The sequence below is a fragment of the Pinus tabuliformis genome, chromosome X (genome assembly GCF_031772625.1).
Source record: "Pinus tabuliformis cultivar Carrire ecotype Pingquan chromosome X, CPIR1, whole genome shotgun sequence".
NCBI classification, from domain to species: domain Eukaryota; kingdom Viridiplantae; phylum Streptophyta; class Pinopsida; order Pinales; family Pinaceae; genus Pinus; species Pinus tabuliformis.
In genome coordinates this window covers 674,933,627-674,955,918 of record NC_142308.1, presented here as the reverse complement: position 1 = coordinate 674,955,918, position 22,292 = coordinate 674,933,627, and the positions used below count along the sequence as shown (strand labels likewise).

Here is a 22,292-nt window from a genome sequence, read left to right as displayed (position 1 = left end):
ACAAGGAGGATTTCATCTCCAGAAGGAGCCAGTGTTAGCCTTGTTGGCAAATGGCCCAAAAATGGATTCAAATATTCTCAAAACACTCTCGAAGTCTTCAAAATTTGTTTAAGGATCATCTAAAGATCGAAACAATCACATGCCAAGAACACTTAACATGGCAGAAATGCACTATCGGGAGACAAAAACCAGGAAAAACAGTGAAAAAACCAAGTATAGGAGGCATAGACAATGCAATGCACAACAGCCGTCAGATCTGGCCGATCAACGACCCAGATCTAAGCGGAAAATCGCAAATCAGCCAACACAGAGAACTTAAGGTTCGGCGGAAGACACCCCAATCAGCAATCTCTGATGATCGGATTGGTGGGTCGCAATCGGCGGTCGCAATAGGCATAGGCAGACAGTCGCAATCTGTGCAGACCATGTGGGCATTGCGACGGCGATAGACGATTCAACGTGGACCGTCAATCAAGTGTGCAGATCGACGGCTCACGTTACATTGGGGTTTCGCTATCGGAGTTTCATAGAGGCGTGATTAACCGGACCCGACGGTTATATATATGATATTTCATAAAATTTGAGGTCCGCTGGAAAGCCATTTTTAATGCTTTTTTCATGTATTTCGTTAGTTAACGAAATACAAAGGGAACTTTAGACTTGCGATATGCGACAAGACCCGGACCCGAAAGGGTTCGTGAAGGGAAATATATGATATTTGAAGTTTGGAGAGAGCCATTTTCATGTGATTTTCACGATTTTTGTATTTTTTGAATACAAAGCAAATACATAGGGAATAGGCCACTAGCGACTTGCGATAGCAACCCTAAGGGCGGATTCGATAAATGAATAGGCCATATCTGAGGACTTTTGAAGTCCGAAATGTTGAGAGCTGGGTGGGATTTCTCATTTGTTGCAACGTTTTTTGTATTAAACAGAAAACAATCATTGTTCACATTTAAAAGGATAACAGAGGCCCGAAGACCCATTCTATCACAAAACAAAGGTCGGGAAATAATTGTCGAGAGACAGAGGTCGAGAAACAATCATGGAGCAGACTACATAGCTCATCCAAAACAACATAAGTGATTGTGGGGCATCTTTGGCACGAGAGAGCTTCCATACATCGCAACAAACTAACAGAATGCAGTTACTCTGTTGTCAGAAGAAGAAACCTCTGAGCCCACGCTTGCCTAGTCAGGGCATCAAACAGTTAAAGGGACAGAGAGGATAGATTAAGACACTCCGAGCCTTTGAGAGCTCAGGAGCATTGTAAAGGGCCTATAAATGGCTGAAAGTTAAATGTAACAAGGGTTCAACTTCTGGAGACTATTGATACTTTTCTACTCAAGCTTCTCATCTTCATTCTAGCAATATAAGCTTCTTTTGCTATTATATGTTCAATGTCCATTTTCTCTTTTGTTCTAAGCTTGCACTTGAACAGGTTGTTCATGTTTCTTCTGTGTCTAATGCCAAATAACTGTCATCTTATCTCTGCGTTGATAAATTAGATTTGCAAGCTTCTTTTACTTCCTGTAGCTGGCCATTCATATGTGTTTATATATGCATCTGCTGGTATAGTCAATATTCTCCATCTATTCATTGAATCTACAAACTATTGAGCATTAGTGGTCTAAAGCCTTGTAAAGCTGAGGGTGTTCATGCATGTCTTGAGTAAAAACAGAGTTGAAATGGTTATCTGGCTTGATCCAAACCATCATTCATTCCAATAGTTCAGAGAACAATATTGAAGATTATATGTTACCAGGCATCTCCGAGCTGCAACCTAGGAGAGTTTCCTGGAGTGATAACTGGAACTAAGGGAAACCCTTTTTGGGTTTTCCTGGGTTTTGGGCAAGGATCACAGTCCTAATTTTATAGAACTTTCTAGGCAGATCTAAAGGGTCAAACATGGGTCCCAACTCAGTGAGCAGCTAGAGGAGCTAAGGGGAATTTGGGCCAAAATTCTGAGGTCAACATTTGGCCAATTCCTTTGTGGGTTATTTTGGGTATTTGGTGGAGAGGCCAAGGTTAATTTTCCATAATTTTTTGAGCATTGGAGGTGGGTTTTCCAACAGCATCCTTGCAGCAGACAAGATAGTTTCATAGGGGCAGAGTAGGGCATTATTGCAGCAGTTATTGTGCCATCTGGGCTTGACATATTACCACCTAAGTTTGATCACAGTTGCCATTGAGGCAAGCCCAGGTGCACCATTTCCACATTATTGTACTTTTCTTCCAGATTATAATAAAATGGCTCAATTGTTGGATATTCTTGGACATTTTATGGGTGTGCACTGAATGCTTCAATTTTATGGTGTTGTTTTTATTTTTTGCTTTGAATAACACTATTTTCCTTAGTTGGAACATTACAGTGGTATCAGAGCATGATTTTGGCCCAGCTGTGGGAAACTAGCGAGAAGATCATGGAAGCTTTGGGTATGAGTGCATAGTGACAGGTGAAACCAGAGATAAACCCATGGCTGAAACGAAATCTAGTATGCAGAAATTTTGGGGTAGAATTCATTGGGACGATGAGAGGTTGGCCCAGTGGAGGAGGGTGAAAGACCAAACCCATCCTCACCCTTGCAACAAAGACGTTAGAGGTGAGGAGGTTGTGGGGTTGCAACCATCTACATTGTGTGGGGAAAGTCGACGAGATCAGGGCTCCAGATCTCCTGAAAAGGAGTAGACAAGGCAAAGATGGTTAGAGAGTGAGACCAGGAGGCACTTTTGCTGGTGGAGACCTAACTTTAGATATCAAGAGCTTGAGGAGGAGGTTGAGCATGATGTTGAGAGCCCACAGGATGGTGAGGAGCACATTGATATACCCGACGTGGCGCATGAGTCACTTTTATTAGAGACCTCTTTGATAGCCCCACTTAACACCTTGGTGGAGAGGATAAAGCCTACTCGCATAGAGCCATTTGTTGAGGGGGTGCCACCCATGGACGAGACGCTGACAATTGCTGAGGTATCTGGAGCCATGACCAAGTTTATAGGTGATAGTTGCCCACGACAGTTCCATCAGTTTTAGGCAAACCTTCTAGCCTTAGAAAGGAAGACCGCGTTAGTGCGAGGGGGAGCAGGTTGATTCCCTACTGGTGTAGCTAGAGTGCACATTGGAGGATGTGAGTAGCCCTCTTCGGGCATACATAGATGGGGCTGGAAGCACTGATAGGTTACCTTGGCCCATTGGATAGAGGGAGACAGAGCTACCTAGTTAGATTGTATGTATTGACCAGGATAACGAGATGAGATGATCTGATTTTCACAGGGTGCAACACCTGCATGTTGGGGTTGTTCTATGTAGTGCATTCGATCCATCTCTTGGGGTAGGGTGGCGAGATATTTTGAGTTGGTACCCAGTGGAGTGGACTATGGAGATGGTAGTGAACCCAGCTGGAGCTCAGCAGGAGTTTCGAGGCATTGGGGATGCCTGAAGCCCCGACTGGCATTGGGATCCAGGAGGGACCACCTATTATTTGCAAAGTATACCAGTTGATTGCGACCTAGAGGGTATAGTTGACCTAGCAGTCGAGCATTTAGCTCCGCTAGGAGAGTTTCGGTCAGCACTAGTGGACAACCAGTTTTTGGGCACTCTCCTTAGATTGTCTTGGTATGACAATTGTACACGGGGTCTCAGGATGGTCAACATACTTTGGCAGGAGTTTTTCGAAGGAGGTGGATTGGCAGGCCACTAGACAGTGCCTTCTATGGAGCTGAGGATTCTTCGCATTTGTGTGAGACATAGAGGAGCAAAGTAGTGGTGGCATCGCTGTTGAGACCTGGGGAGGTTCACTTCTTGGATCCCTTGGGGAGGACTTGGAGGGGAGGTCCCCTCATCGGAGAGCACGGTGATGCATAGTGGAGGTGATGATTGGGTTGGATGCGGGCCGACGCATATGGACACAGCTTTAGGCCATCTCATTCAGGGATGGGTAGGAGCATCTAGTGTGGAGCAGTGGTTTGTAGATGGGCATGGAGACGCATGGGGGTGTGTCGTAGTATGTTGGATTGCACTGTGGAGTGGGAGTGCCTCACATCGCACTGAGTACATGCGGGGAGTGATAGGTACAATGACATAGGCGGGACACAGGACGGTATAGGATGGCATCGCCATAGCCGAGGGTATCCAGCAGTGTACAAGGGTAGGCCGCGGTGTACAGTGGCATGTCCAGGAGTACTGGGATGATCGGTGGTATGCAAGGGTGTATAGTACTACACAACGAGGTCTTGGAGTGTTGCCTCCAGAAGACCCTTGGACGAAAACACCGAGCATACCTTTGGGCGTAGTTCACCTAGGATCAACGACGACAAAGATGAGTGATACTTGATGGTATTCGTAAGGACTCACATGCTTGACTCTCTTCTACATCCCTCCCGGGCGTAGTCGATTTTGCTGTCGACTTTCTCCACTTTGGGCATAAGTAGCAGGAGACGAGGAGCTCACTCGAGATATTTGGGTGACACTCAGCGCACTAGGGGGAGACTTTTCAGCAGTGGCATTGGATTGGTGTGCTAGTTGACAACCACAGGTTGGGGAATGAGGTGATCATTTGTAGGGTTGGCATATCATTCATCACTGAGCCTACGTCTAGGGAGCTAGTCTCGAGGGAGACATGTGTCACCCTTTTCTCAGGGCATGTCAGGACTATGCATGAGCAGAGGATATTGGGTACGACTGAGTTAGTTTCCTAGTATGTGTCTGGGCTCCATACCTTATATTAGCACATTATCAAAAGGCCAGATGGCAGACCCAGGGGAGATGGTTGGCAAGGGCAAGAGGGATCCACATACCCAGAGTCGATTACGAGTATCACATAACCATCTTTTTGTTGCATTCAGGGGGTAGCTCTTTGGCACATGTGGCTTCCAGCGATCATCGGTACTACATAGTGGTAGGCATAGGGCAGATTAGCATGCATCAGATTAGCCCACGCTATATGAAGCCTATATGGTGATCACATGCAGGGACTAGAGATGAGGGCGAGAGGGATTCCATTGGTTGATAGGGCTATGTGGCAGCAGGTTTGGCTATGGGATGTTGGGATTTAGTTGATCGATAGATCACCGTGATGAGTAGAGTTGTGGTAGAGAGTGATATAGTTCGCTCTTGGGATGACACATGGGGGTTCACAGAGGGTTTCATCATATGGGGAGGCAGACATTCTCTGTTGCTGCATAGATTCAGAGTTAGATTTGGATGGGTAGGCCTTGGCGCCAATGAGATGCCTAGGTAGGATGTGTCTCAACTCTTTTAGTATTCCACCATCGAGTTCCAATAGAGGAGGATACTGACTGCGCATGATGGGGAGTATGACATAGTCAGAGTAGTGCAGCGTCAACATGGTGGCACCACTTTGGGACAACTCTTCACAGCTCAATAACCTTTAGGGATGCGTTGGTTACTGCAAGGGGAGATCATATAGATCTTCCATTGGGCTTTAGCGAGTTACTGATGGAGCAGGGGACTTCTGGTACTTTCACCAGGCAAGATAGTGAGTGGAGCGAGGGGAGCTTCATGTTGGACAGGATTGCCTGGGATCCTAGTATTGAAGGATTCTTTCATATCAAGACATTGCAGAGGTCAGACACGATCCAGTGGCACATCTGGGACCCTGGCACATTTTGTAGTGACAATGGGGAGAAACAATTAGAGAGGATGGTTGCTCAGGCATTGCTTGAGGACAAGCGATTTTTGGTGCATTGGAGGAGCTTGCCAGATGAGGATGCTACTTGGGAGGGCGAGCACATACTTGAGCATCCAGCATTGAAGTTGCTTGAGGACAAACAACATTTGGGAGGGGAGGATTGTAATGTCCCTTCTTAAATTATTTTGGAACAGGATTAATTTCTACATTTTGGGGCCGATTTTGTAGGTGATGGGGCCCATTCAATTTTATTAGGAGGCTAGACTTAGTAGAAGTTATTTTGATGTGGTTAATTTGTACATGGGGGTCACCCACACTAGGAGAATACACATTCCCTAGTTCGATTTGCATGGAGGTGAAAGTGATGGTTAAGTGAGGGACCCATGATGGAGGGAAAATGGAGGGAAAAGTGCTCCACAAAATCTATATAAGGAAGGCAACTCTCCTCATTTCAACATCTTATCTTTTGACATATTGAACTCAACCTTAGTTGCTCGAGCTGCTTAGCCGGGTTACTGTGCCGTTTAGCACGAGTGTCTTTGAGCAGAGATCTCAACCCTTGCTTCGATGGGCTTCGAGTGCCACCCTAGGAAGGCAATTCGTACTACTTCGGAGGAGAGTTGGTGGAGTTTCAGTCATATCATTCATTATTTGTCTCAGCCAGTGCGTGTTTCTGGAGGATGCAGAAGGGGAATAAACAGGGGGTGCTTGCGGGTTCATCCGGGCAGCAACTGCCGTGGGAGTTTGGGCATTGAAGATACAGTGGTGGATCAACCTTTCGGGAGAGTTTTGGAGCAGGAGGTTGTTGCATTGGAGCAGTTCGATTTACAGTCACATGGGCTTGTGTAGAGAACCATCACTGGGCTCACATGGGAGTCAGAGGAAGGAATTGTAGAGCTGGAGCTAGTCGAGAGAAGTAGGAGATCACTTGGAGGGCCATTTGAGGAGGATTGTTGGAGTTGGGAGAGCAGAGATTGACAGGATCAGTCACAGCGACAAAATTCGAAATTGGAGGACGACCAAGCTGTGGAGGGTCAAGTTTTTAAGGTTGGAACCAAGGGAAACCCTTTCTGGGCTTTTCTCGATTTTGGGCTAGGATCACACTCCTATTTTATAGAATTGTCTGGGCAGATCTAAGGGGTCAAATAGGGGTCCCAACTCAGCTAACAGCCAGAGGAGTTGAGGGGAATTTGGGCCAAAATTCCGAGGTTAACATTTGGCCAATTCCTTCGTGGGTTATTTTGGGTATTTGGTGAAGAGGTCGGGGTTAATTTTCTGTAATTTTCTGAGCACCAGAGGTGGGTTTACCAACAACGTCCTTGCAACAGAGAACATAGTTTCACAGTGGCAGCACAGGGCATCATTGCAATAATTATTGTGCCATTTGGGCTTGACATCTTACCACCTGAGTTTGATCACGCTTTCCATTGAGGCAAGCCCAGGTGTATCACTTCCACATTATTGTACTTTTCTCCCAGATTATAATAAAATGGCTCAACCATTAGATATTCCTAGACTTTTTATGGGTGTGCACTGAATGTTTCAATTTTATGGTGTTGTTTTTATTATTTGCTTTACATAACACTATTTTCCTTAGTTTGGAACATTACAGTTCGATGCACCATCAAGTTTGTATTGATCCCTCAATCCAGCTAAAGCCATTTATGAAACCCTCCAACAATAAATGCCAATGTATTTGAATAGATCTAAAGAGAAAATCTGTGTGATAAATCCTTTGATTTCTCCTTCGAAACCCTCGCGCTTAGATCACCATTAATATGAGCGCTTCACTGTGAGATTTCCATGAATGTAGTAATTGGATATTTATTTTTTAACTTATGTAGTTTATTTGTCTTCTTTAAATTACTTTACGACAAATAGAGATAAATTCACAACTATACTTCTTCATTGTAATATTCTTAATGCAAATATTAAGTGATAATAGTAGTGAAATCATAAACGTGCAATAAAATTATCCACATGCAGAAATACCAGATTACACCAGAAATAACACCCAAAACGCTGAGCCTCTTTATTAAATTAATCCAATGGAGAACAGTGAGTAGGAACAGAAGAACCTGGGCTTACTACAACAAGCAAGGCAAGATCCCAGGTGAATATGATGGTACCCAAATGCTAGAAATGACTCTACCGCCAAATTTGTGTCCACCCAGAAAAATGATGTTGCCACTGGAAAGGAACTGTTGATTTAGCCCTCCAGTGTGCTCCAAAATTTCGAGAAATTAGCCATAGGCACTACTCCATCAGCGTAACAAAAACCCATAAAATATCTAGCGAACCCAAGTGGTGGAAATGGTACCCGAAATAACTGTGTCCTCCAATAATTTCTGTTTCTCACAACTGAATGCAAATAGGAATTTTTCCCTCAAGATTGCTTAGAAAATTGTGCAAAACTAATCCTAGCCTCCTCTCATAAAACCCACAAAAACCTAGAAAGGGGTTGGGCGGAGTCTAACGTGCCCTGGTGGGTCCAATTTGTGCGTGGACCTCTAACTCGCTGTAGATGAAATTCGCTACAAAATGCTCCAAATATCTCCTTTAAAATCTCCTTCCCAAAATTTCCCTTATTCCTTTGTAGCGACACCATAGATTCTCCTTGCCCAAGTGATTGCGTAACAATGCTCAGTGAGCCCCAGTGCAAGCCAAGAATTGGAGCAATTCAACTCTCCAAACCTCTCACCAACAGACCTACAAATTGGCAAGAAACTTCAACCCTCTCTGTGGAAGGATTCTCTGCTAATTGGTTGGCCCAAATTCCCCTTTTTGCTGGCCCTCCCAAGAGCCACAATTTCTCTTTTGCGTCCAAGGGAAACTCGCTCCAGTTGAAGGAAATGACTGTAAATGTGCCCAATGGAAACTCTTAATTGAGCTCCCCAATTGCCTCACTAGGGAGACACTCGAAGTTCTCCAAAATGAGGGTGGAATTCTCGCTCGGGAATTCCTTCTGCTGAACAACACAGTTGTCTTGGCTAAGCAGCTTAAGAGAACTGATGTTAAATTGCCAAATGATCAAAAGTACCAAATGGAGACCTCCAAGCTCTATTTATAATTTTTGGCTTTCTCTCCCTTGGTGGTCCCCACCTTCCACTAATTCACACCCCTTCCTTTCTCTCTCTCTCTTGTCACTAGTGCGCATTGCTCCATTGGGTCAAATTTCCTTTTATTGTGGCCCCCACATTCCACTAGAGCTATAATTTTCAACTTCTCCTAAGACCCATACGCCAAAAATACCTCCAATACCCACATTACAAAATTGTGATATGCTAAGAACCTCCCCAATAAACTCCATTAATTCCCTCAAATAAAAAATCAAAATTGGGGATATTATAGTCCTCCCCACCAAAAATTTCTTGTCCTCAAGCAATTCTTGAACAAGCGTCCTGTTTGACTGTGGATCCCCATTGTCACTGCAAACTATACCAGGCTCCCAAATGTGCCACTGGATCGTCCCTGATCTCTGCATTGTCCTATAGTGAAGGAGTCCCTCGATACCAGGATCCCAAGCCAACCTGATCAATGTGAAGTATCCCTTGCTCCATTCACTATTCGAGTAGTCCATCTCATGCACTCTGATGGTGGGCCCCTGAAGATATGACCCAATCCCTATGCAAATATAGTCTCCCTTGCATGAGCTACTCATGATATCCTCTCTCTAACCAACCTGTCGTGTTGATGAAGTCCCCCACGCCATCAGTGAGTCAATAAATCCCAATGGAATATCTGAGTGACCTCCCTCTGTAGTAGCGAACTCATTCCTAAAGGTCGCTGAGTTGTTAAGTACTATGATGCCTGGGTTCCATGCTACTCTTAGAAGGAAATTGTCTTGTCGACCCTGCAACACTCTGGTCATCACTGACCACCTAATATGCTCATACCAAAACCTCCTCTCTTGTAACTCTCGGCCATAATATATGTGATGATCAAGGCTATGCCCAACCTGCCAAGGTGACTCAACAATGCTCGTGCCTATCACTCCATGGATGGCCCCAATCCTGAACAACCACCTACCTCGCCATATAATGAAGACCTCGGTGATCCCCCATATGTCAACCTGATAATGAACTAGATAACTTACTATCTTCATCGTGCTCACTAAGTGGTGGAGTGTCCCACTGATCAACTGGATCCCTGGATCCCATACCCATGTTGGAGGTCCACGACTCCCCATCCTCATTGCCTGCTGTTGTGACATGTTGCTGGCTGTTGGGACCCCCTTGTGCCTCGTCCTTGACCCCTATATGTATCCAATGGATGGGCACCCAACATCAAGGATCTGTCTCACATATGACAAACTACTCTGCTCCTGCCAGACCACACAACGAAATCTGCTATCCCAACTCCTGATGATGTACCCAGACACTGCCTAGAGCCTAGGCATCCTCCTGCTAATGAGGACTACCATCCCCTGTACCTCGTGCTCACATAACACCTCGGGCTGTCCTGCCAATAGTGCACCCTGCAGCTCACTCACAGTCACCTCCCTAAGCCTGCACCCGTTAGCTCGTGCCTTGACCAAATACCACCACTGAGAAGTCTCCCCCTGGATACTCTATGTCCCAACTAACTGTCTCGAGCGAGCCTCTCGTGTCCTTCTCGTGATGAAGGTATCAAGGGACAACATCCAACTCTTTTGCACCTCCAAACAATGTAGAAGTGAGAGAGGCACATGAGTCCCCATGGATATCATCAAAGGATGCTCATCCGTATCCTCATCGATCTTGGGTGATTGATACCCAATGGCATGTTTGTCATCTCTATCAGGCGGTTTCCCTTGTGGTAATGCTCCAAAATCCCAATGGGAAGCATCACACATCACTACATATGGCCAAGCATCTCTGCGCTCCCCTGCATAAGAACATGTATGTTTGTGCCCCTTTGTACATGAATGCACCCAGTTACACACCTCTGTGCACTACTGGACACCACTACTAGCTACCATATCATCCTGAATCGTTTTGTATCCCTCATGTGACGAAGTAGTTGTCACTCCATGCAAAACCTCGAGGTGGTGTGAATTGCTCCTCCTACTCCACGGTGCAAGCCCATGCAACCCGAAACTCCTTTGTGCACCTCTGTGCTCCTCTGCAGAATACTGAACTCTGTGGCATGACTTTGTGCACCACTGAACTCCTACACCAACTGTCGCACCACCCTCCATCCTCAACCATCCCACTTGTGTCAATGCATCTGCTATTCTGATAGTGAATCCACTGCATGCTAACTGAAATGATACTACTGTGCCTAGCCTTAGTAGTTCTTGCATCCAATATGCCAATAAGAGAGCACTGTCTCCATACAATGCCCTGATTGATGACCTGCTGATGGCACCTCCTCCGACTAGCCCCTACCCATAAGAACTACATGCCTCTGCCCATAAGAACTCGGGGATATCTTGGTCATACAACATAGCGTTTGTTGCCCCAACAATCGTCTTGTTCTTCTGCTCCACTATCCATTCTGTTGTGGATTGTATGGCGCTGTCCACTCCCTCCTAATGCCCTCCTTCACAAAGAACCCCATGAAGTCACTATTTGTGTACTTTCCTCCATTGTTTGTACGAAGCACCTTGATCATTTTTCCTGTCATGTTCTCCGCAAGAGCCTTAAACTCTTTGAAGCGACTGAAGACTTCATCCTTTTTCTTCAAGAAGTAGATCCAGGACTTCTTGGAGTAGTCATCTATGAAGGTCATGAAGTATTCATACCCTTTGAGAGATTTGGTGGACATTGGGCCGCAAATATCTGAATGTACAAGCTACAACACACCATCTGCTCTACTGTCACTTCTTGGGAACTTTGCCTTAGCAAATTTCCCAAGTATGCACCCCCTGCACATGTCATCATGTTCCATGCTTAATTTTGGAACACAACTCACAGTCTTGTTGAGCATCTTTAGTGCTCCATGGTGTAAATGTCCCATTTTACTATGCCACAACTCTCCCAAGTTTCTACCACTGTTATTGCTTTTGCTAACTAGCGCCTTTTGAGAATCGAGCTGCAACCTGTAAAGCTTGTTGCTTCGAACTCCAATCTGCTTCACCTTCTTTTCAACACTTGTGTTTAATGAACACCTTCTGCCCTACAAAGTGGACATCATATCCCTCATTCTGTAGTGTAGAAACTGAAATTAGGTTCATGCCTAAACTTGGCACATGCAACACATCTGTAACACTGGTGTTCTTGCCTGACTCCCTCTGAATGTTGATGGTAGCTCTCCCAACTGGAGTATACACTTCGTCTTGTTTCCCATATGAGTTTGGATGTCCATCTCCTCCTCCTTGTAGCGGGAGCAGTAGTCTTTAAACCCTGTCATATGTGATGATGCTTCGTTGTCTATGTACCAAACACTTGTGGTCCTGGAGCTAGAGAGGCAAGCTATGTGATCGGATTCATCTTCCAACTTGGAAGACAAAGCCAAATTATCCTGATTTTTGAATGCTTCTGTGGCCATCTCTCGAAAATCTACGAACTCAAATACACCAGAGAAATTAATAAACTGGATTATAAAACCAAGTGTGCTTTCTCTCCCTGTGCCATGTGCTGGTCTGCTCCTACAAAACCCTTTTGCCGAAAGCTCTTTGCGCTGATTTACCCTGCAAACTCTTACAACAAACCCTCTGCGCTAGATCTGCTCTTTAGTGCACTGATCTCTTTGATCTGCACCAGACTTGTGCTGATACCATGTGAAATTTCCACGAATGCAGTAATTGGATATTTATCTCTTAAGTTACACAGTTTATTTTTCTTATATAAACTAATTTACAACAAATAATAATAGATTCACTATTGGAATTCTTGATAAATAAAAAAGTTGCGGAAAATAAAATTCAGGAATTGAAAAATAATCCACAATAATTTTGACACAATTATTTTTGGACAATTGTTCTTGAAAAAACCCTAAAGGGAAATCTAGTGCAGCAAATGAGGGTTTTATTATATTAATTCTTCAACAAAATAGAGAATACAACTGCTTTCCTATTCAATGGAAAATTTTCTGATAAATTTATCTCACTAGCAAAATAATTGGGAAATCCATTTTCCCTCTAACAATCAATTTGGTCTCCTCCTAGCCACTCGCACTCCTCTCTAACACTCACACTGTTTAACTGGACTATGTAGATCTGCTGCTAAGGAACTCACACTGCCTTCTGCTGCTCTTTGAGACAACTCCCGCTTCCTCGGGATCACCTCCCTAGACTGGAAATCAAATTGCTACCTTTGTAATACGCACTGGAAAATCACACTGCTTATGTTGGTCTCCTCTTCTGGAAATATCGGCCTCCCTTCCTCACATTGGAATGCTGGAAACCTCTTGAGAATTTCACCTGAAATTCTCGCTGTTGAAAACCTTGTTGCTGGTGTCCTCCTTTGCTTCAACTGCGCCCTTGTGGAATCATTGCAACTGGGTAAGTCAAATTTCTTGAATCTCTTGTGTGTCTTGTATGTCTACTCCAAACCCCATCGACTTACTCTTATAATCTTCTATTGGATTCTCGACGACCATGATCACATCTCAATCGATGGCTAAGATCATCTTGACTCCATCAAACGACTTTCTTGGAAGTCTCTAGGACAAAATCGATTTTGCTCAATTAATCTGATTTAACTAACTAATTTTCCTAAGTTAGACTTAGGAAATATTTAATTATTGTCTAATTAATATAATTGAGGCGTTTCTAAGGCTTTTCCTATAAAACATTTTCTACGTTTTGGAGATCTCGTGTTCCTTAGCATCTTAGTCGCCATACAGACTAGAACACCTGTCCGTTTTTACCAAAAACTAACATTCACTGCTATGATACCATGTGAAATTTCTAGCTACTCAAAAGGTGCTATTAACCCAATTAATTATTTCCTGTTACTTATTCACAACAAATTAATTCTTTTGCGGGGAGTACGAATAATAACATAGACAACACCAGTCACAAAATAAAATTACAGGAAATATATGAGAAACCAATCACACATTTTACACCAGTATTTTTGGACAAAACGTCCTTGGAAAAACGCCAATGTGTCCAATTTTTAGATTTGAGGGTTTATATTATTATCTTCAACAAAAAACTACTATTGAGAAGTTAAAACTGCTTTCTTGACACTAGCTAAGCTCCAACAATATTTTTATCCTCCCTCTGTAGATCAACTCAACCCTTTCCTGCAATTTTCACTCCCTCCCTGCAATTGCACTGGCTAACTGGAAATTCTCATTGCCCTTCCTCGAAAATTCGCATTGCCTTTGGGAAATTGATCTAGCAAGTTATACTACCTCCAACAACTTGCACAAGTCACTGGCACTACCTCTAGCGATCTGCACTTGCAATTGGCAACTCGATCTAGACCTTTGGTAACTTGCATTGGTAAACTGACAAACTCACACTGCTAAACTCAACCTCCTCCTATATAAATAATTCGGACCTGATAAACTCCCTCTAGAACTCAGAAATTGGAAATCTATCTGATGAAGAATTATCTCGGAAATATCTCTCAAACGCTGTTGCTGAAACCCTCTGGTGTCTTCGGAAAATAACCCACTCCAATGATCTCTATGATTTGATCTGTCTCCAATGTTTCCCATTGAACTCCCTTTATAATCTCTCATTCGTGAATGAATGACCATGATTAGAGGTTCACTTGATCCAATTGATGGCTTAAGATCATCTTAGAAACTTTCTACAAGCTTCTAGAGGCAAGTTAATTGTATCTCAACTAATGTCAATTTATTATTCATTTTCCCTAAGTTAGACTTAACAAATAATTAAAAGATCACTAATTGACATAATTAAGACATTTCTCTTGGGAAAAATTACAGAGGCTTGGAGATAGTTAATTCCTCCATGTTCTTAACTTTAGTGACAACTCTCAAGACTAGAACTCCAGTTTGAGCTTCAAAATCTAACAACTTTCTAGATATCTATACCAAGGTATCGAAATTCCACCTAACACTCTTTTGTTACAGTTGATAGGTTGGTCTAAATACCAAATTTCCATACATGTTCATATGACAAAGAAGAATTGGTTTATTGTGAACTAAAGTAGAGGCAATCTTTAGTGGAGACTAAGCAATTTTTTGGATATGTAAGGATGGCTTATGAACAATATTGGTGGTCATTGAATACTCTCTATAATGTCCTTGAAGAAGAGAGTAGGCCTAAAGGAACTTGACTGTGTATTATTTAGATTCAGCCACCATTAAATTCTCTCCCTTGAATGTTCCCTTCAAAGGCATGGACTTTATATTTCGTTCTAGATATACATTCTCATCTTAAAAGGTTGAGCTAGAAGTCTCCTTACGTCAATTTGTGGAAACGGTTGGCTTGTCATTTTGGAGAGTTATTAGCTTGTTTTTTGAATATGTGCAGAAGATATCCTTTTTTTTGCATGCAGTATTGTAGGCTCCCTCTAAATATAAATAAGAGTATGTGCAAGGTACAAGTTTAATGATGGTCACGAAGCATAGTAAGTCTCATTTACATTCCCTTAACCCATTGATAAAATTTTCTTTTAATATTTCATATCAAAATAAACAAAAATAAATGCCCTTTAATACACAACATCTTGTTTGATCAATGGTTTTTGAAAACGTAATGTCATTTTTATTAGGATGTTTGAGAAGATTTGACCTCCTTGCTATTTCCATATTTTGAAGGCAAAAGCTTTTGCATCGTATCTACGTTATAGCTTGTAGATGAATGTTTCAATCTTTAGGTTTATTTAATTTGATTATTTTCTTGCCTCTAAAATGTTGTACATTGCTGAATATATAGGTCCAAGAAACTACCTCTCACTATTAGAATATTTTGCAGGAATAGAAGCTAGAGGCTTCCTTTTCGGCCCTCCAATTGCATTAGCAATAGGTGCCAAATTTGTTCCAATGAGAAAACCAAGGAAATTACCAGGTGAGATCAATACTTTGCCATTGGTTTCCCTTGACTATAACTTTCTATGAATCATACTATCTTATGCTTGCGTGTGAGTTGTCTCTCATTAATGATGAAACTCATTTTAGGATCTTTAGTCTTTAGTGATGCACTGAAGTTTAGATGACTTGATATGTATGCTTTTTTACTCTACTTTCATTAGTGTTGTAACCCTCATGCCATTAAAACATGATGTAGATTGACTAAATAAGCTTCCAGACTTTATTTCCTAGAATGATTTCTATCCAAACAATATTGCTTATGAATGGAAATTTATGTAGTTAATAATACTAAGGCTTGTGAACTTGTTTAGTATAGCACTAAGGCTTGGTTAGTGCTATACTAAACAAGTTCCAGGAGATGAAAGATTTAGTTAGCCAAGAGATACATCAATCATCGAATTACATGATTGCAATATATCATTTGAAACATGTAAATACTTCAACAAGTAAATGAGATCACCATGAGCATGTAGAGATAAACGAATATAAAGCAATGATATCAATAAGAAAGATACCTTTGGAGAAATAAATAATAAGACCAGTGTTAAATATGTAAACTTGCAAGATCAAATGTTCAAGGAAAGAAATAATACTTGTAATACACTTGAAAGTAAAGTTGCATCAAATGGAATTGAAGGTACTTCACGATAAACAAGTGAACTTCAAATGAAATGTTCAAAGTACAAGAATGTAAATGCTTGTAAAAGTAAATTTGAGATGCTTTCCATTGTAAGATGCTACTTGAAAAGTAAACAATGATTAAAAATGAAACTTGATCAATGAGATGACCTTAAAGATAGCATGGACATGAAATATATTGCAAGGAAAGTAATGTGTGATGTAGAGTGCTGTTGGTTTATTTTATTAATCCTACTCTAGGGTGAAACTTCCTCTCTAGGCTTTTTCTCTTGTAAGGATAGGGATGGTTGCAAGGGGCCTCAAGTGGAGATTATGCATGCGTAGCCAAAAACCAGTCACTATGCATGCATAGCCAAAACCTCCATGATCTTGCAAGCTCCCCCACAACTGGCCAAGATCATGCTCTGGTACCACTGTAATATTCCTAATGGAAAATTTACAGTGATATCAAAAGCATGCAAGACAATTCAACATAAAATCTTTTAGTAAAAACCAATAAACTAGAAATGCTCCCAAACATGCCAAAATGGGTAGTTTTATTATATATAATTGCTGGAGTACAATGTGAAATAGAAAGAGTGCACCTGGGCTTGCACAAGGCAAGATACAAGCCTTAGGTGGTCGATATATCAATACCCAACTGCTACAGGGGTTTATCTTCCAGAAATCTATGCTGGCCCTTGTAAATCTGCACTGCTGGCTGTGTGAAGACCCTGATTTGACCCCTCAAATCTGCCCGAAAAATTCTGCAAAATCAGATATGAGATCCTTGTCAAAAACCCAGAAAAACCTAGAAAGAGTTTTCTTAATTTTTGACACTGCAAAATTGACCCCAAATTCCCAACACTTCTCCACTACCAATGAATTTTGGTTTGCAGGAATTTCTGTATTTACAACCCTCCAAAATAGTGGAAAATCTCCCCTTGGCTCACTTCTAACTCCCACACAACAACCCAACTCCAAATACCTCTAACCAAAACCACCCACAACAACTCCCTCTCAATCACTGTGCAAGCATGGGTAGTAACTGCGTAGGATCAGCAAGAGAAATTCGTACTGGTGAGACGGGCTCACTTCTGCTTTGTAATTCTCTCCTCTCCTCTAGCAAATTTTGCAAGTAGTGTTTAACAAATGGTGTGGCTTCTAATTTTTGACACTAACTCCCTAAAGGATAACGTAGCTTTTATTCTGCGTCCTAGTTTAGCTCAGAAAATTTGTGGCACCTATGTTATGCCTCTCCTTACCTGCACAAGACAATGGTGAAACCTTCCTAGGGTGGCACTTGTAGTCCACCAAAGAGAAGGGCGAGTTTCCTCCTTGGGAAACTCTGGTGCTCAACAACACTTGTGACTCTGCTGAACAACTTGAGCAACAACAAAGTTTGTCAAATGATCAAAAGCCCCTAAAATGAGAGACTCCCCTCCAATTTATAGCTAGCCATCCCTCATGCTCCTTGTGGGCTCCACCCATCAAATTCCCTCTCTCACCCAATTCAAATTCCTTGAAGGATTGCGTATTCCCTTGGAGTGACCCCCACTCTCCACTTCCCATTGAATTCCTTGGCTTTTCTAATGTTTGGGGGTGGAACCTTTATAAATTTTCTTTTTTTTCACCTGCTTTTCCTAAGTTGATATGCCAAATATTTATTAACTGCCAAAAATTGCAAAATTGAGAATTCCCTTAGCAAAATTATTAATTGGGGACATGAAAAAATTTTAAATAATTTTTATTGTTCTTGGACGTTGTGTTATGTTGTTTTCTCTTGGAGTATGACCTGACTGGCCTAGTGAACACAAGTACCACTTAGTGCAGTTCATGCCAGCAAGGAAAACCTCTTTCCTTGAACAACAAACAATTTATGGATGATTCAAGGGCCATTTCACTTCTTTTATGGATCTTTTTTGGGATTTTCTCTCTTTGTCATTGCCTAGGTCGACTCATGGCTTCACTTTAGTTCCCCAACAATGGCTTCTTGGCTGAAATATCACTCTTTTGCTACAATAAAACACAAGAAATTGCTTGCCGTAGCCCAAGAATGCTCAACCATAGATTTTCCTCATGACACTTGGGCTTTTTCTTCGAAGTACCTAGGGTTTCTTTTCATGGAGTTGTTTTCATGTTTCTAGTTCAGTTATTTGCCATAATTTTTAACCAACTTTTGTTTTTTGAGTTGGATACATGAGTAAACCTCTTTTCCCCAGAAACCCTAGATACCTCCCAAGGCTCTCAACGAACTTTTCCATGAAGAAAGGACTCAACCATCATGGTAAAATAGTGAACCTAGCGGTTTTTTTTCTTGCTCACCACTAAAAGTGCTTTTTTTGCTTAGACTCAACTATCCTTGAAACCTAAAAACCCCAATCATTTGCCTTTTGTTTTTTAAGATAAATTTTATAATGGGTGCTTTTTGTTTTTTTGGGTTTTGCAGGAGAACTATGTCTGCATTGAGCAGATAAGAGGGCAAGGCTCCAATGGTCGAACCCTTTGATGATGAATAACCTAGTAACTCATCTGGACTAGAATTTTGGAATACTCTGTCGTTCATAGAAAAGTTCACTACTTATACATGGTCGGAGGCCTACTAGAAATTCCATAGAGATGACTTGCCTATTCGTGATCTTAATACAAAAGTCTACAAGACAGTAAGAAGATCCTAGTTGCCAAAGGTGGCAGCTCACTCGCTAGTTTTTCTGTGTTGCAAAGGAGTTGTGTGGTTGATGCAACATTTACCTAGATGAGGCTATGATCAGAGACAACACTGGAAAGCCTCTAGCCTCAGTCATTGCTTCAAATATAGAGTTATATTACGGGTCACCTAGACAAGAGGTGTCCTTGGATGAAGAATGGTTGAGGAACTTCAAGATCTTGCCTAGGGAGATCTTCAAGAAATGGTGGACAAACAGAGGAACATTTAGGACATGAGCCAATAGGGAATACCTTATAAACGTGTTGAAGACTCCATTCTAGGTTGTGGCTATTATGTTATGCGGATCATATGGTTTTGCAAATGCTGAAATTTTTCTCAATGGTTGGGTTCCACTGATGTGTAATGTTCCAAATTAGGGAAAATAGTGCTATGCAAAGTGGACAATAAAAATAACACCATAAAATTAAATCAGACCATGAGACTACAAAATTGGCAACCAAAATGCGTTGTCTACTCATTTTATTAAATGGGAAGAGGTGTACAACAAGGTGCTGGAATGTGTGCACCTGGGCTTGCTCTAGGCAAGCTAGCAAAACCCAAAATGAACAATGGAACAACTTCCTCAAACCTACTGGTAATCTGGCCCAAGAGCTGTGTTGTTACTGTCGAGAAAGGTGTTGCTACCTGAAATGATCTGCTGTTAGAGACTTCCGTGTTGCTCAGAAAATTTTGGGAAATTAATCCTAGCCTGTATGCAAAAAACCCAAAATCCCCTTAGCTCCTCTAGCTGCTGGCTGAGTTGGGACCCCTGTTTGACCCCTCAGATTTGCCCAGAAAATTCTATAAAATTAGGAGTCTGATCCTCGTCCAAAACCCAACAAAACCTAGAAAGGGTTTCCCTTGGTTCCAACCATAAAAAATTTACCCTTCACAGCGTGACTAATCTTGTTAATCTTTGCTCTCCCAACTCCAACAATCCTCCTCAAATGACCCTCCAAATGATCTCCTAGCAACCCAGCTCCAAACTCCCTTGGATGGTGCTGCCCCATAGAGTCTCACTCCAATGACTGCACAATAATGAAGGAGATGATGCAGTCTTGCATGTGATGAAATGAGAGTTGCATGTAAGATGGCCTCTTGTCTGTAGTTGTCCTCTATACCCTTGAAAATGATGAAAGGATGCTCCTGTCTCCCCAACTTGCCGGAGTGCCTCACGCTGTGACTGCGCAATCCCTATGTTGTTGTAACTCCCCCTGCTGCTGGTACTCTACTCACAGCTGCTGTAACTCATCTCCCTACTGCTGCTACGAACTGAGATGAAGAAGAACTCCCTCTCGGATCCCAATGCGAGTCGGGGCTTCCCGCATCCTTAGTGCCTGGAAACTCCTGCTGAGCTCCACCTGGGTCCACTACCCTCTCCATAGCCCACTCCACTGGGTAACAACTCAGAATCTCTCGCCACCGAGCTCCAAGAGAGGGATCGAATGCGCGAACACCCGCACATAGAACAACCCCAGCATGCGAGTGGTGCACCCTATGCAACTCAGGTCGTCTCATCTCGCTATCCTTGTCAATACATAAAATCTGACTAGGTAGCTCTATCTCTCTCTGTCCAATAGGCCAAGGTAACCTAACAGTGCTGCTAGCCCCGTCTATGTATGCCCGAAGAGGGCTGCTCTCACGCTCCAACATGCACTCTAGCTGCACCAATAGGGAATCCAACCGCTCTCCAACGTGAGTCAATTTGGCCGTGGACTTGGCACAAACTGCTCTCATGCCCTCTAGCTCCTCGTTCTGCTGCAGAATAGCCGTACACACTAATGCGACCTTCCTTTTCAATGCTAGAAGGTCGACTTGAAATTGGTGGAATTTTCGTGGGCATATCGCCTGTAAACTCGGTCACAGCTCTAGATACGTCAGCAACTGTTGGCATCTCGTCCATGGGTGGCTCCTCGTCAACAGATGGCTCTATGTGTGTAGGCTCTATCTTCTCCACTAAGGTGTCAACTGGGGCTATCAAAGAGGTCTCTAATAAAGGTGACTCCTATGACACACTGGGTATATCGATGTGTTCCTCACCATCTTGTGGGCTCTCAGTGTCATGCTCAACCTCCTCGTCAAGCCCCTGATATCTCAAGGCAGACCTCCATCAGCAAAAGCGCCCTTTGGTCTCACCCTCTAACTATCTCTATCTTGCCTGCTCCTTTTCAAGAGGTCTGGTGCCCTGCTTTGGTCGACTTTCCCCACATGAGGTAGATGGCTGCACCCCCACGACCTGCTCACCTTTAGGCTCTAACGTCTCTGTTGTAAGGGTGAGGATGGGTTTGGTTTGTCACCCTCAATTGGGCCAACTGCTCATCGTCCCAATGAATTCTACCCCAGAATTTCTGCATATTGGATTTCCCTTGAGCCATGGGTTTGTCTCCGGTTTCACCCGTCACTGTGCACTCATACCCAAAGCTTCCATGATCTTTTGGCTAGTTTCGCACAACTGGGCCAAGATCATGCTCTGAAACCACTGTAATGTTCCAAACTAGGGAAAATAGTGCTATGCAAAGCAGGCAATAAAAATAACACCATAAAATTAAATCAAACCATCAGACCACAAAATTGGCAACCAAACTGCGCTGTTTACTCATTTTATTAAATGAGAAGGGGTGTACAACAAGGTGCTGGAATGTGTGCACTTGGGCTTGCTCTAGGCAAACTAGCAAAGCCCAAAATGAATAATGGAACACCCTCCTTAAATCTGCTGGTAATTCGGCCCCAAGAGTTGCACTGTTACAACTTACTGCCAAGAAAGTTGTTGCCTTAAATGATCTTCTGTAAGACTTCCCTATTGCTCAAAAAATTCTGGGAAATTAATCCCAGTCTCTACGCAAGAAACCCAGAATAACCCACAGAGGAATGGGCCAAATGTTGACCTCAAAATTTTGGCCGAAATTCCCCTTAGCACTTCTAGCTGCTGGCTGAGTTGGGACCCCTATTTGACCCCTCAGAATTGCCCAGAAAATTCTATAAAATTAGGAGTGTGATCTTTGCCCAAAACCCAGCAAAACCTAGAATGGGTTTCCCTTGGTTCCAACCTTCAGAAATTAACCCTTCACAGCTTGGCCCTCCTCCAATTTCGATTTTTGTTGCTGTGAGTGATCATGTCAATCTCTGCTCTCCCAACTCCAACAATCTTCCTCAAATGGCCCTCCAAATGATCTCCAAGCACTCGAGCTCCAAACACCCCTAGATGGTGCTGCCCCAAAGAGTCTTATTCCAATGACTGTGCAGTCATGGAGGAGATGACGCAATCTTGCGAGTGATGAATCATGAAATGAGAGCTACGTGTAGGATGGCCCTCTTGTCTGTAGCTGCCCTCTATACTCCTAAAAATGATGAAAGAATGCTCATGTCTCCCCAAC

General features: G+C 42.8%; 1 protein-coding gene across 1 annotated transcript in view; it reads left to right on the top strand.

Annotated features, from left to right (window-relative positions):
• Positions 1-22,292, top strand: part of LOC149141783 (adenine phosphoribosyltransferase 3-like) — a 161,296-nt gene that overhangs the window by 64,285 nt on the left and 74,719 nt on the right. Inside the window, exon 3 of the mRNA XM_089446205.1 lies at positions 15,478-15,570. Coding sequence (XP_089302331.1) covers positions 15,478-15,570 — 93 coding nt within the window. The remainder of the gene's footprint in view (positions 1-15,477; positions 15,571-22,292) is intronic.